The 14,944-nt window shown below is 40.3% G+C and overlaps 1 protein-coding gene across 1 annotated transcript in view; it reads left to right on the top strand.

The window, feature by feature from the left end:
• LOC138738426 (CD166 antigen-like) overlaps window positions 1-9,829 on the top strand; it is a 292,337-nt gene extending 282,508 nt beyond the window's left edge. The window contains exons 13-15 of the mRNA XM_069888624.1: window positions 4,948-5,074; window positions 6,221-6,327; window positions 7,895-9,829. Coding sequence (XP_069744725.1) covers window positions 4,948-5,074; window positions 6,221-6,308 — 215 coding nt within the window. The 3' untranslated portion in view covers window positions 6,309-6,327; window positions 7,895-9,829. The remainder of the gene's footprint in view (window positions 1-4,947; window positions 5,075-6,220; window positions 6,328-7,894) is intronic.
• Window positions 9,830-14,944: the final 5,115 nt, after the last annotated feature.

Raw genomic sequence — 14,944 nt, 5'->3', positions numbered from 1 at the left:
ATTCTACGGTTATAAACTTCAGTGAAGAAAATTTTTTTGAAATTGGTGCTAAAATAGTCAACGTTATGGTGGGGGTGGGGGGTGGAATTACTGACGTGTGAAATGCAGGAAAGTCTATAAACTTCAGTTGTGTTGAATGGATCATGGGAGTCAGAACTTGGTGAACCAGATACAAAACTACTGGGATTTCCAAACAATTACATGGCAGGTTACTGTTTGACTTTTAGTAGGTACAGAAACCAAGGAAGACTAAAGGCACAATGGACCATGAGGAAAATGGAAAGGAAAGACATTCAAATTCTGCCTTTGATGAACAATTGGAATCATACAGTTATGTCGTGTGGGGGTAGATCCTTCAGCCAGACTTTTCCACGCTGACTGTGATCCCTATCTAATCCTATTCCATATTCCTCCAATTCCTATCATGTATCTGTCCAAATACGTTTAAATAGTGATTCTATCTGCCTCAGCTTGTGTGTGGAAAACGAGTCCCTCAGATCTCCTTTAAATAGTTCCCCTCTCACCTTAAATCAATGTTCTTCAGGACATAGAACAGTGAAACACAGTACAGGCCCTTCAGACTCAATGTTGTGTCAACTGATATAAACCTCCATGATCAATCCAACTCTTTGCTCCCTTTCACTCCATAATTCCCCCATCTTTCTTCCAACTATGTGCCGATCCAAGAGTCTTTTAAATGCTTCTGTTGCATCAGCCTCAACCACTACCCTTGGCAGTGCATTCCAGGTACCCACCACTCTGCAAAGAAAAACCTACCGCTGACATCTCCCCTTAAAATTACTCCACTAACTTTAACCAGGTATCATCTGGTACTGGCCATTGCCGCCCTGGGAAAAAGGTGGTTGCTGTTCACTCCATATTTTCCTCTTAATCTTGTACACCTTGATTGTTGCCTCCCATCTTTTGTCACTCATTCAACTTATCTAATCCAGACACCATCCTGATTTATCCCCTCTGCACCCTCAAAAGTTCCCACATCCTTCCATAATAAGGCAACCAGTACTGAACATAATACCCCAAATTAATCTAACCAGAATTTTATAAAGCTGCAACATTACTGTGCTGCTCTTAAACTCAATCCCGTAAATAATGAAGGCATGAGGCCAACATACCATGTGCCTTTTTAACCACCCAATCAATCTACAATGCAACTTTGAGGAATCTATGAATGTAGACCCCCAAGACCCCTCTGTTCTTTCACTCTGCTAAGAATCCTCCCATTAACAATATATTTTGGAAGATCAAATCGAAAGCAGAGGACATCACTTCACACTTTTCCATCTGCCTCACCTCCTCCCAACTCTACATGCTGTTGTAGCCTAGAACAATTCTCTACACTTTGGGATAAAAAAGCTGTGGCTATCTGTGTCCCTCATAATTTTATAAACCTATAGGCATTACTCAGCCTCCTGAACTCCAATGAGAACAATCCAAACTCTCCTTGCAACTAAAGCCCTCCATTTCAGGCAACATCTTGGTGACTATATTCTGCGCTCCTTCTCATGCAACCACATCCATTCTAACAGAGAAGCTGGAATCTTGAGCAGACAAAGAATTAGTAGAGGAACTCAGCACAGGTCAGGCAGTATTTATGGGTTTGGAGTCTTTATCACAGCTTGGGGAAAGGGGTGATATGTGTTTAAAGAGGGGGGGGGAGAAGAGAAACTAGGGAGTGGTGCCCAGCTGAAAGGTCAGAAAGTGTGGGAGGTGGAGAGTGAGGGAGAGGGAGCAATTTTTAATTTTTTTTTGTTGGAAACAAACTTGAGGAACAACAAATCATATTCCTCATGCTTTAAACATAATAGCAGAAACAATGAATTCTAATTTTACGTAACCCCCACCCCAATCTGCTTCCACCATTTCCATTTCTTTATTACCTACCCCTAAAATATATCCCTCCCACTTTTTCCCCCTACCTACCTAATGGTTTTTGTCTCTCTCCACCTCTTGCATCTTCTGTCCCAACTCGGTCCCTCCCTCTCCTTCCTTTCCCCTTTTATGTATGTAAAATCGCCCTCTTTCTACTCATCGTGGTGAAGGATCCAGACCCAAAAGATTGTCCAACTAGTTCATGGACACTGCCTGGCCTGCTGAGTTCCTCCAGCAATTCTTTGTCACATCCACTCCTTATTGTGGCGACCAGAACTGCATGCACTATTCCAAGTATGGCCTGACTTTCATCTTGTATGGCTATAACATGCCCCGTTAAAATAAGCAAGCCAAACACCGTCTTCACTCCCCTATCGACCTATATTGCCATTTACAGGCAGCTATGAACTTGCACAGCAAGGTCCCTCTGCATGTCAATGCTTCTTAGATGACTCACAATCTATTATCTCACGTGTCTAAATTCCTGTGAACCATGCCCCATGCACATCCCTAAACGTCCATTCTTGCTAGCGACATCACCATTAATCTTTGTCTCATCACTAAACTTACTTTTCAGACCACAGACTTTTTCCATTCAATTCCATAACATGACAAGCAAAGAAGATTCCAACATCAAGTGGTGTACCACTTATTACAATCTTAGACAAACAATCCTCTACCTCTGATCACCACCAAAGTTTGGATCCAGTTTGCCAAAACATCTTGGATTCCATGCGACCTAACTTTTTGAACTGGCCAATAATTTGGGACCTCGACAAATGCCTTATTAAAGTTAAAGTCTACGTATGTCACATCGACCAATTTCCCTTCGGTTTTCTTAGAAACTTCCTTAAAAGAATCAGATATGAGGGGCCAACTTCCTACGCACAAAACCATGCTGACATCCCTTAAGCCGTTCCTGACTTTCCAAGTGATCCTAATAAAACCCATGCCAAAGATCTTTTCCCTCCAGTACATTACCTACACCTGGTCTGTGTTTCAAGTTCTTTTTGAAATTGGGAATAGCTCTGTGTTGATGCAATTCCCTCTAATCTGTGCAACATAGATTCATTGGATTAATTCTGGGTACACAAGGATTAAATAAAATTAACCTCTACCTCACCAAAGGTTAGAAAAATGGGAGATATCACATTTAAATTTTAAATTTAGAACAGGCCATTTCAACCCACGAGCTGTGCCACCCAATTACACCCACAACCCCCAGTACGTTTTGAAGTGTGGGAGAAAACCGGAGCCCCCGAGGAAAATCCACACAGCCACAGGGAGAACGTACCAACTCCTTACAGACAGCACGGGATTCCAGCCCCGGTCCCAATAGCTGGCGCTGTAACAACGTGACACTAACCTTGCCATATCTGAGGCGCCTGCAAGCTCACACCAAGACACAAGAGCAACTTGTCCGTAAACTAAAGCGATGCCACTTTAGTTGCCCATTCAGAGCCAGCTCTCCGGCGCATGACGTCCTGTTTTGCGGAAACTGCCAAAATGTTTGGCCTGGAAGTCAGCCTGAAGAAAACTGAGGTCCTCCATCAGCCAGCTCTCCACCATGACCACCAGCCCTCCCCCCCCCCACCTCATCTCCATCGGGCACACAGAACTCAAAACGGTCAACTAGTTTACCTACCTCGGCTGCACCATTTCATCTGATGCAAGGATCGACAAAGAGACAACAGACTCATCAAGGCAAATAGCGCCTTTGGAAGACTACACAAAAGAGTCTGGAAAAACAACCACCTGAAGAAACACACAAAGATCAGCGTGTACAGAGCCGTTGTCATACCCACGCTCCTGTTCGGCTCCGAATCATGTGTCCTCTACCGGCATCACCTACGGCTCCTAGAACGCTTCCATCAGCGCTGTCTCCGCTCCATCCTCAACACTCATTGGAATGACTTCATCACCAACATCGAAGTACTCGAGCTGGCAGAATCTGCAAGCATCGAATCCATGCTGCTGAAGACCCAACTGTGCTGGGTGGGTCACGTCTCCAGAATGGAGGACCATTGCCTTCCCAAGATCGCGTTCTATGGCAAGCTCTCCACTGGCCACCGAGACAGAGGTGCACCAAAGAAGAGGTACAAGGACTGCTTAAAGAAATCTCTTGGTGCCTGCCACATTGACCACTGCCAGTGGGCTGATATCGCCTTCCTCCAACCATGCATCTTGGCGCCTCACAGTTCGGCGGGCAGCAACCTCCTTTGAAGACCGCAGAGCCCACCTCACTGACAAAAGACAAAGGAGGCAAAACCCAACACCCAACCCCAACCCACCAATTTTCCCTTGCAACTGTGCCTGCCTGTCCCGCATCGGACTTGTCTGTCACCAACGAGCCTGCAGCAGACATGGACATACCCCTCCATAAATCTTCGCCCGCGAAGCCAAGCCAAAGAACCTTGCCATCCCAATTCATAAGTGATTTATTTTAGAATCTTGTGACAAGGAAGATGCTGACTGTTTCCTCAGACTGGAGATTTAAGGGGGTTTTCTTAGACTATAGAGTCAATCAGCCAGTACTGAAAAGAGTAATGTCTTTATCCTAGGCAGTTATCAAGGCTCAGTCTTTAAGTATATTCAAGACCGTGCTAGTACATTTTTAATGGTCAGAGGGAGAATCAGTCTCCACCATACCAAGTTATGGGCCACATTTGGGGCTCCTTCCTGCATCAATTCCTTGAATTCTTCTACGGGGATGCAACTTTCTATAAGAAAGCATAACTATAGGGCTAAGCATGAAGTCATTAATTGAACACACAAATCTCCAATAACTCGGCAGTTGCCCAAATAATGCACTTCTGAGCAATAATCCAGATGTGGTCTTTCAAATCTAATCAACTGTCAGTGGGGCTCCACCCAATGACTCGGTATGGAAGTGGTGAGGTACAGGTATCAAATTGTCCGCACTCTTCAGACTTGTAGTTTTGGTCATCTCTGCTCATCTTATGTAGACCTGAGCTATTCATTTCTCACAATTCATAGCATCGGTTTGTAAACAGGTGAATGTTAATAAATCTGACTGGAATGCTTCAACTCCAACAGGTTCGAAAAGTAAAAATGACAAGAACAGCGGTGATAATCAGGCCAAAGTGATAGTAGGGGTCATCATCGGCTTATTAATAGCGGCAGTCATTGCTGGTATGATTTACTGGTTGTACAAGAAGAAAAGGTATGCAGCGCGGTATCACAAAGTAGCAACTGCTAGAATGTACAGTGGAGCCCAGATATAACGCAATGAGTCATTGGATTTGGGCGTCAGGCTGCCACCATCAGTGGGGACAGTCAGTTTACTAAAAATTCATTTATAGTCATTTCAACTGTATCTGGAACCATTTTCTGAAACCCCGATTTAGGGTAACCCCGATTTTTTTTGGGGACCCAAACTATTGCGTTATAACGGGATTCCACTGTATTTGACAAAAAAAATCTTTCCACATGTACGGACAGCTCAGTAACAGCCTCACTTCATGGATCATATTTTTAAAAATCCACTTGCCTGAAATCTTCAGGTACCTGTTCATTTCCAAGGAATGTAAAGGGACAACCTCATGGGCATCTGTCCTAAGATGTGGCACCAATTCTTGTGCGCAATGTCAATCTTTCTTTCTGCTTCCAATGCCAATAAATTTTTTTCAAGAGTAGTGAAAACAATCCTTGAAAATTAACACAGAACCTTTGAACCAGATTTATAGGCAAATGCTATAGCTTTGAATACACACAGGATTAAAGTTGGTGTTTCCCATTCCAATCAATAAAGCTGGCAGGATACAGGGATTTTCAATCATGTTATTGGAACGATTTTTGAGAGAAGGATCAGTGTTCTACATGTGGTGTGCCTGCAGGAAAGTGAACACACAAGTGAACATTTCCTGCCATGACGTTTTGTCTTTTGAACATCGATGCATAGTGTTAGGACGGTACAAAACAATCTACTGTTGCACATGGGGACATCAATTGTAGTTTCAGATGAAACAGAGTTTAGCAGTTAGGCAAATAATTGGGCCAGAGAATGCATGCATTATTCAGTCTTTAAATGTAAAACATTGTTTTGTTTTTATGTAATTGTCATAACTGATAAATCTTGCAGAACTTAAACTATGCAATGTATCTCCATGACAGAAGAGGGATTAAAAATTGCAAGTTCTAGAAGTTTCTACAACATTGGCAATAACAAGCTTAGTTATTAGAAAAATAACTGGAATGGTTTCAAAAGCCTTTCTGAAACAAGTTTTACCGTTGTTGATGAAAACTTGGTCTTATCTCTTCCTTTTACTTTTTTCTAAACTTCATTCCACAACTCTCCACATCAACAAAGCAAAACCAATGAAAGAGGCACTGCAGATGAGATCAAGAAGATAAACAAGGGAGAAAACAACCACACATCAAGCTCCTCAGCTGTATAATGACGTTGCCTCAAGACAGGTATGACTCCCTATAAACAGTAAATTGACTCTAAATATGCAAAGTCATTATTATTCCAGAGTGTGCCAAACCCAATAATGAAGTGAAGGGAGAGTATTGTGCATTTTCTTTCAGGGGGAACTTGGGTATTATTCTTCAGGTTTATGATATTGCACAAGTGTTTTACGTATGAACACCAAATCCAAACATGCAGTTGACTAAAGAGAGAGGCAGCGTTGATGTCTGGTCATATATTAAATTAAATACCCCAAAGCAGCTTTTAAAATAAAGAAATCCATATTAAAGACCTAAAATGACTTTTCCGATAGGATTCTTGGCTACACAGTATTTTCTTGAAATGGGGCAGGAATTACTGCAGCATAAATTGAAGGTTTTGCAGCTTTAATTTTTAGAATCACCCACTATTCTTTTTCATCTTGTGGTCAATTCAGATACAATTAAATGATCTTTTAACAGCAATTCAAGCAACTCAAACACCTCATTTATCGATGATACAAACCATGATTATTTCCTACAATTCACTGAAGAAAGTCATTCCATAAAACTGCCAGTTTCTTTATGGTAATATCACAATTACTGTCTTTGTTTTAAATTCCTTGGATTTTTTGATAACAGGCAAGAGCTTGTAATTTCCAGATTCTGGAAAGGAACAGAGAGCATATCGTCACTACTTGGCTATTAGCAATCTGCTCCATCGACCTTGGTCCTCCACTTAACTGTGACTGAGGCCAAGCATGAGTCTGGGTTCTACATAGTCTTGCAGCCAGGATCTATTCTACTATTCACCACTGAGTTTTAAATACAACTTGTGGCATTCAAAGAGAATGTACTACAATTTCCACATCACTCCAATAATATGAAGGTGCTATCTAGGCAAATGTGCCTGATGTATTTGTTTCATACCTCAGCCAATCATCCATTGTTCATGTACTTGCCTAAACCATCGATTATTTATTTTGTCCACATCCACATATTTGATCGTTCTCATGATTCCACTGAAACAGGGAAGGCCGGAAGCTGAATACTGTCCAATTGCTGCTTCTCCTCATCCAAGGGGCGTCGAGGCATTGACTGCAACGTGCTGGGATCAAACTTTATGCAGAGCATAGGACCTTTATACATTCTGTAGAATTCAATTGCAATGCTCAGTAGTATTGATAATGCTTTACACAGAAAGCTTGTGGTTTTAAGGACCTAAATAATTAACAGGCCTCGGAGGGCCTGTCCCTGTAAGTTTTCTCTGGAACGTGCACTTTAATCACAAGTGAATTGTTTGATTACCAATTTAAAACTGTGGGGAGCATAGGACCAAATGAAGCAAAAAAATGTCTTTGTCCCAAACATTATATAGGGCACAGTATATATTGCCTAGTCTATGAAATCAAGAAAACTGATACCTACATTTAGAATAAATTTTGCACAAAATATACTCAAACTCAAAGAAAGGTATAATGGAAATTAACAATTACAAGCCATGAGATACAATACTCTATCAAGACATTAGTCTAATGGCTTTCAAATCATTTTTCATTTTGAGGACAATAACTTGTTTTTGTCACCTCTCCAGGAAAAGAAAAACATCGATTTAGATAGAGATGGCCAAGAATATGAATGCCATTGAAACAGCAAATTGCAAAACATGCTGAAATTGGCAGCAAGTTGAACTTGCCATTGTCCACCACCACTGGCAATGCCTTATCTCTTACAACACAGATGTACAAATATCTGCAGCTGAATATCCAAATATTTCTCATGAAACACAGTTGAACTGGTTTGTTACTTGGAGGACTGAAGTAGCATTTTTACCTAGCCAATTGTACGAGGAAAACTTTTCTCCTCCCACACACAAAGATAAGGTAAATATACAGCAACTTTTATCTTGGATTCAACCTACTTACATTAAGGTACTCAGTCCTCCAAGGGAATAATAGAGTTCCCCACAGTAGCAAGTGAGTTTTCTTCTTAGTGTTTCATTGGTTTGAATTTCTGCACTGATGTTTGCTTTAAATGTTAACAATATTACAGGGGCCGGTGAATGCGTTTGTCATTTCTTTATGGCATTGGTTTATGGGTTAATGTGGATCATGCTTAATTGTTTTTAAAATATTAGCTTCAGGTTAATTTCCTTGGCAATTTGAGTTGAAACCCACCATCTGAATTCAGCTTAAACCATTTTAGGGCTTCCAAAGAACTTGCATTAACCCATATAATGGAGAGAAATCCAAGTTTTCGGTTTGGAAATGTGGGTGAGGAAACTCCTTGAAAAAAGAAAGATTAATTAATTTTTTTCCTGGGTCCCGTGGTTGATTGAAGATCAAACGGGCTTTTGAAAAACAGCAGCTGAATACTGGAGGTTTCGCAGCCCCTTTTACTCATTACTGGCTTGCATTTAAAATTTCTTCATCTTTCCACGATGCTATTTAACCTATTGTGTAGCTGAAAGCACACTGTCATGGGCCAATTTCAACATCATTCCTCATACTCAAATCATTTGAGAAATTTAGCATGTGAATATTTTCATCTTTTGTACCTTAGCAGAATTGGAAATCTGGAGGAACAGTGTAAATGTATAACTAATGCAACATTTTTAATCTTAACTGAGATTTAACATCCAAGTATGATGGACCAGACAAGATCAAAAATGTATTTAAAATATTTGGAGGCCAAAAAAAAAAATAGGGATTCAGATTATTTTGTTTACAAGAACTATTTTATGAAATAGGTCCATTTTAAACAGAATTTGAAAATAAAAGTCTGATTCTAAGTGTAGCATCACATATACACTCTAATGTGTTCACAATCATGGCTGACAGCCCGGATCCTCATGCTGTTTATCTGCTTTAAAATAAAGCAGAAAAACTGAAGATGGCAATTAATCTGATGTTTAATTTGCCATAAAAGTTCTAATGATGGAATGAATAGTTTTTTTAAATAAATCCATCAAAACTTTGCACTTTTTTTTGCAACTTCTTCGATTGGTTTCTTAGCCACCTGACATGTGCTACTGTGTTTCCAGCAAATTACAATTTCCATTCCTCATTGTCTTAAATGATAATGGTTTATATTTGATCATTATATTTGCAAAATGTTTGTTGCAGCATATTCAAAGAGTTTGTGGACCCTTGGAACTTCAGTTAACTCTTCAGGTCCAACACCCGAATATTGATGAGGGTAGCCTGTACAACCAATTCAAAATGACTGCTGTATTTTGTGTTTTTGTATACAATAATAGATACACAAAGATGAGTAATTGACCAATTCTCAACAAAATCATTGCTGGTTTTCTGATGTTCCAATTTGAACCCACAGACTCATTGAAAGATCAATAAGAAAAATGATGTTGGAATTGTATAAGATGCATCATGCGAGCAGTAGAACATTCAAAAAAATGAACATATCCTATTTGTTCATCAGCTGGCAACAGCCCTAATTAGCCAGATTCTTGTAGAAAACAGTTCTGATCTTTCAAGTTTGCTAAAAATAAATGTTTTGAAGCTTTAAATGGTCTGTTGTGCATTATTTATTTTGAAGTTTAATAAACAAGGGCTCTAAATCACACAGCACTTAAAATTACCACTTTAATTTTGGAGAATGATCGAACCAGAGTGATAAAGGACGAAGCCGGTGGAAAAATGCAAACCTGAATCACACATGTCCACGTTACTGAAGGGTGGGGAAGGGGGAAGAAGTCCTGTCCGCTGTGTCAATGTGCAGGAAAGCATTGGGCTCAGTGTAGTGAATGTAATCTGCATGGGGAAAAAAAAGAGAGAAAATAGAAGAGGAGGAGCCCTTTCAATGTCTGCGCGAAACTCAATGCTGATCTTAACTAATTCTATTTTCCCATACCTCTCCATAATCATGTGTCTGTCTAAATCCTCCTATCACATTTGTTTCTACCACTTCCCCGGCATCATATTTCAGGCACTACCAAAAGAATTGCCCCATAAATCTCCTTTAAACTTTCCTTTTCAAATCTGTGTCCTCTAGTATTTGATATTTCCATCCTGGGAAAGAGGCTTTATCTCCTCCATCCGAGGTTCTCATCATTTTAGAGACTTCAGATTTCCCCCTCAGCCTCCTATGCTCCAGTGGTAATTACTCCAGTTTGACTAACTTTTCATTATAACTGATAGTCGCAAATCCTGTAAACCTCTTCTGCATCATTTCCAAAGGTTCCGCACCTTTCTATTAACGGAGCAACCAGAACTGGATAAAGTATCATACAGCTACAACAGGATTTGCCAACTTTAAAACTCAATGCCCAACTAATGAAACAAGCATGCCATTCACCTTCTTCACCATCCTATCCACTTCTGTTGCCAATTTCAGGGAGACAAGGACTCCCTGCTGCTGAGGATCCTGCTATTTACTGTGCATTCATGAAGGGCTCCACGGTTGTCATAGAGCTATTACAGCGCCAGTGACCTGGATTCAAATCCGGTGTTACCCGTCAGGAGTTTGTTCATTCGCCCCATGTTCCATATGGGGTTCGTACGTTAAGTGGTGCTTTGGGTGGTCAGAAGGACCTGTCGCTGTGCTGCATCTCTACATTTGAGAAAATTTGACCTCCCACAATGCATCACCTTACACTTGTCTGGATTAGGCGCCCAATGATCTACATCTTGCGGAATTCTTTGATAAACTACAGCATCTGTAATTCCAATTTTTGTGCTGGCTGAAAACATGCTAATCAGACCACGTCCATTTTCATCCAAATCACGATTGTGAGTCTGTGACTCTCCAGATCACCGTCGGACATAGCCCTTCAGTTAGAGAAATACTCCTCGTCCATCTCCATGGCCAAGCCAATTTTGAATCTAATCAACCAGATCACACTGGATCCCACGCGATAATCTTCCAAGAAGGATTCTGTCAAAGCTTTCTGGAAGTTCACATAGACAACACCCACTGCCTCAAAATTTGTGAGACGCGTCCTCCCCTCCACAAAGCTATGCTAACTATTCCTAACAAGTCCATGCCTTTCCAAATACAAGCAACTCTTGTCACTAAGAATTTTCTTGAATACAGTTAAACCCATGGTATCTGACACCTATGGGGAGTGGTAGATGTCAGATAAGTGAGTGTTCCGGTTGCTTGAGACTGCGTGTTGCATGAATGGAAAACTGTGAGGCATGCCAATTTTAAACCATATTTTTTGCCCATTTATTTTCCATGATACCTTTGCTGGTTGCTTGGACTCCAGATAACAGGGATTTTACTGTAATTTGTCTATATTAGCTTCACCAGGATATAATTTCCTGGATTATCCTGATTGGCTGCTCTCCAGTCTTCTGGGATCTTGCCCGAAGCTAAAGAAAATGCAGAGATTTCTGTCAAGGCCTCATAAATCTCTTCTATATCCTAGGATAGATTCCACTAGGCCCTGGGGATTTAGTCATCTTAATGCCCTTCAAGAGACCCTACACCACCTCCTCCTCAATGTCAACAGGCCCCAGAATATGAATATACCTTGGCATGATCTCACATTATCAGTTTCCTTCTTGACAAATACCAATGCATTCACTTAGTACTTTGCCCACTTCTTCTGGCTCATGGGCCTACCCCTTCCCTCTAAACCCTTATTTGTAATACATGTATAAAATGCCTTGGAATTTTCCCAAAACTTAGTTCCCAAGGTTATTTTATGGGTGTCGTTAGCCTTCCTTGTTCAAATTCTTTCAAAAGTGGGACAGAAAATTGGACTGATCAAATATCAAGATCAGCCTTTTCCACTGATGGGATGCAACTCCAGCAACAGTTTCTTAAAAAGGGCTGAAGACGACCTATAGGCTAATCATCAACCAAAGATTTCTCCTATACATGTTGTCATTGTCTAGGACAGGGGTGGGCAACCTTTTAATTTTTAATGTAGATATACAGCACAGTAACAGGCCATTTTGGCCTACGAGTACGTACCGGGGGTGTAGATCAGTTGGACTCATGGGCTGAGATGGCCTGTTACCATGTTGTATGCCTAAATTAGAAAAGGTTCCCCACTCCAGGTCCAGGCCATTTCAACTTTAAAAGTCCATTGTACAACTCCATATAATTTATCTAGGTACCGGCTTGAAATAAACAGCGATAGAACAATGTTTTCAGATGAATAGCTTAGTTTCTGGACTCTCACCCGTTGGCCTGAACTATTGATCCAGAGACCTAAATTATACACATCACCTTCATATTAAATTCAAATAATTAAATAACAAAATCCTGTATCAAAGTGACTAGTATTGCCAATCATGGATTTTTACAACAAATCAATACTTATGCTCTTCAGGGGAAAAAAAAATCTTTCTCCTTACCCAGTCTGGTCCAGGTGTGATCCATCAGTGCAGCAGTTGATTCTTAAACAAACTCATTTCAAGACAACTAAAGAACAATAAATTCTGGCAACAACATTCACATCCTTGAATGATGAAGTTTTTAAAAAAGCAATTACACGGCATTAAAACAAGTACCAATTCTTAGACATCTACACTTCCAAAATTAGTTTTAAAATCAGTTCAAATGAGTATTAAATATTGTTTTAAGTTTAAAATCAGACTATGTGACAAGACACATTATTCAGTATCAAGGGAAGCAAAATAACTCCCACCTCCAGAAATTCAAGCAGCCCTCGACCATCCCCTAGCACTCTGTGTGCAGTGTACCCCCCGAAAGGAAAGATTGCAGACTTTATCCGTAATAGTCATAAAACAACTCAAGCTGAAGACTTGCCTCTCCATTTCTTCTGTGCTCACTTCAATCTTTGTGGATCTGACCTCAACTATTTTTAATAGCTCCATGGTTACAGACAAGTCCTCCTGAGGTCATGTTTAGTCATTTAAAATACTGTCACCATCTTTGCTGCTGAGCAGGTAGGCCGTCATTTCTGTGACCAACGCACTTAGTTTTCATCGATCCAGAATTCAATCTAACTCTTTTGGAACTTGCCTCTTTTCACAAGCCAATGTGTTAAATACAATTAGGTAGTCAATGTAGAGCACATTACAGAAAATTCACCTATTCCATGTTCCCTTCCCTCCAACTTCCAAAGTTGCAAAGGTCCAACTTAAAGGTACTGTAACTTTAACGATCCAATATTGTGTCTCAGTGTGTGGCAGCATAACAGCCCAGTATAGCAACAAATTATAAAAGTGAAATATGGGTTACATTTATGAAATACTCAAGAATGTTTAAAAGTCCATTAACAGGAGTAAACCAAACAAGCATCATTCACATCGAACCAATATTTGCGTTGCCCAAAACTTACCTGACAAAATTTGGCAGGATCCCACGGGCAGTTTGAAATAGAACTGCTGGATTTTAATCGGTGAAATAGGAGTCTTGGATTTCAACATAAACATTGAAAAACATGGCCCTGCACTTCACTGACGGGCGTGGAACCTGTCAGTAGGCTCCAATCTGCTGGTAGCCAAGTCCAGTCATCTTGAGATTCCCAGTATAGCAATGGGAAATCATCCTGTGGCAGAACCTGATGCCCCAGTGATTTCAATGGGAATTGTACGGTTTCAGAGAAGGTTGAACCAAGTAAGTATGGGTCGGGGGGGGGGGGGGGATAACAAAAATCAATAAGACATGACTCAAGAATGTCATTGGAACTCTCATTTCTCTCAATTCACTTGATAACCATCAAATTTTGTTAATCTGTCAAATTTTCTTACATATATACAAATGTCCAACTGCCAGCAATACATATCTATTTGCAAAATTCTGGAACAATTGGTCTATAATTTTGTGTCAATACAAACATTAATTTCATAGAAAGATTACACGAACAGTTCAGGAGAACTGGAGGTTTGGCAGTGACGTACCATTTCAAAAAGGATTAAACTGAACAACTGTAAGCCAATTAGTTGACCTTCAGTAGTCAGCAAATGATTAGATTTAATTCGAAAGGACAGGATCAAATTTCATTTAGAAAAATACAGATTTAATAGAGGAGAATAATCATCGGGAGTTAAGATAAGGTCCAATCTAACGTATTGAATTGTTTGAGGAGTATGTTTTTAACGCTGTCTGAATGGACTTTGACAATAAAGTAGGTAGATCTACAAATGGAAACACATGGAATTCCAAAGGAGAGTGGCAACTATATGTGATTAGGTACTGTGTATTGTGGAAATGGATGCTTATACACCGTGGTCCAGAGAAACACTTTTGTCAGGTTGTCTACCTACAGTCAGACGATGATAAACTTGAACTTGGATCCAAAATGGCTTTAAATGGCAAAAAAGGGGAGTTTTTTTAAATGTGTTTTGTAATTGAAAAGCTTTTTCTTGTGGCATCACACAGGGTTACAAACATAATTCCTTGCTTTGTATAGCAATATATCTATTAATGAAGTAGACAACTATAGAGAGGATAAAACAAATGTTGGAAATATTTACACTTGCATTGTACCTTTGTCATCCCTTTCAACACACACCAAGTATTTTCCAGGCAACGATGGCTTTTGAAATGCAGCCAGAGTTGCCAGGCAGGAAACAATCCAAACTTCTACAATTTCAGGGCCATTGGCCAGGCCTCTGGGTGTTAGTGCCCTGCTCTGTGAAATAGTGTCATGGGACTTTCAATCCACATGATGGCACACCAGCTGCACTGCAGAGTGTCAACG

The sequence above is a fragment of the Narcine bancroftii genome, chromosome 7 (genome assembly GCF_036971445.1).
Source record: "Narcine bancroftii isolate sNarBan1 chromosome 7, sNarBan1.hap1, whole genome shotgun sequence".
In the NCBI taxonomy this organism is placed as follows: Eukaryota; Metazoa; Chordata; class Chondrichthyes; order Torpediniformes; family Narcinidae; genus Narcine; species Narcine bancroftii.
This window is presented reverse-complemented; position numbering and strand designations above follow the sequence as displayed.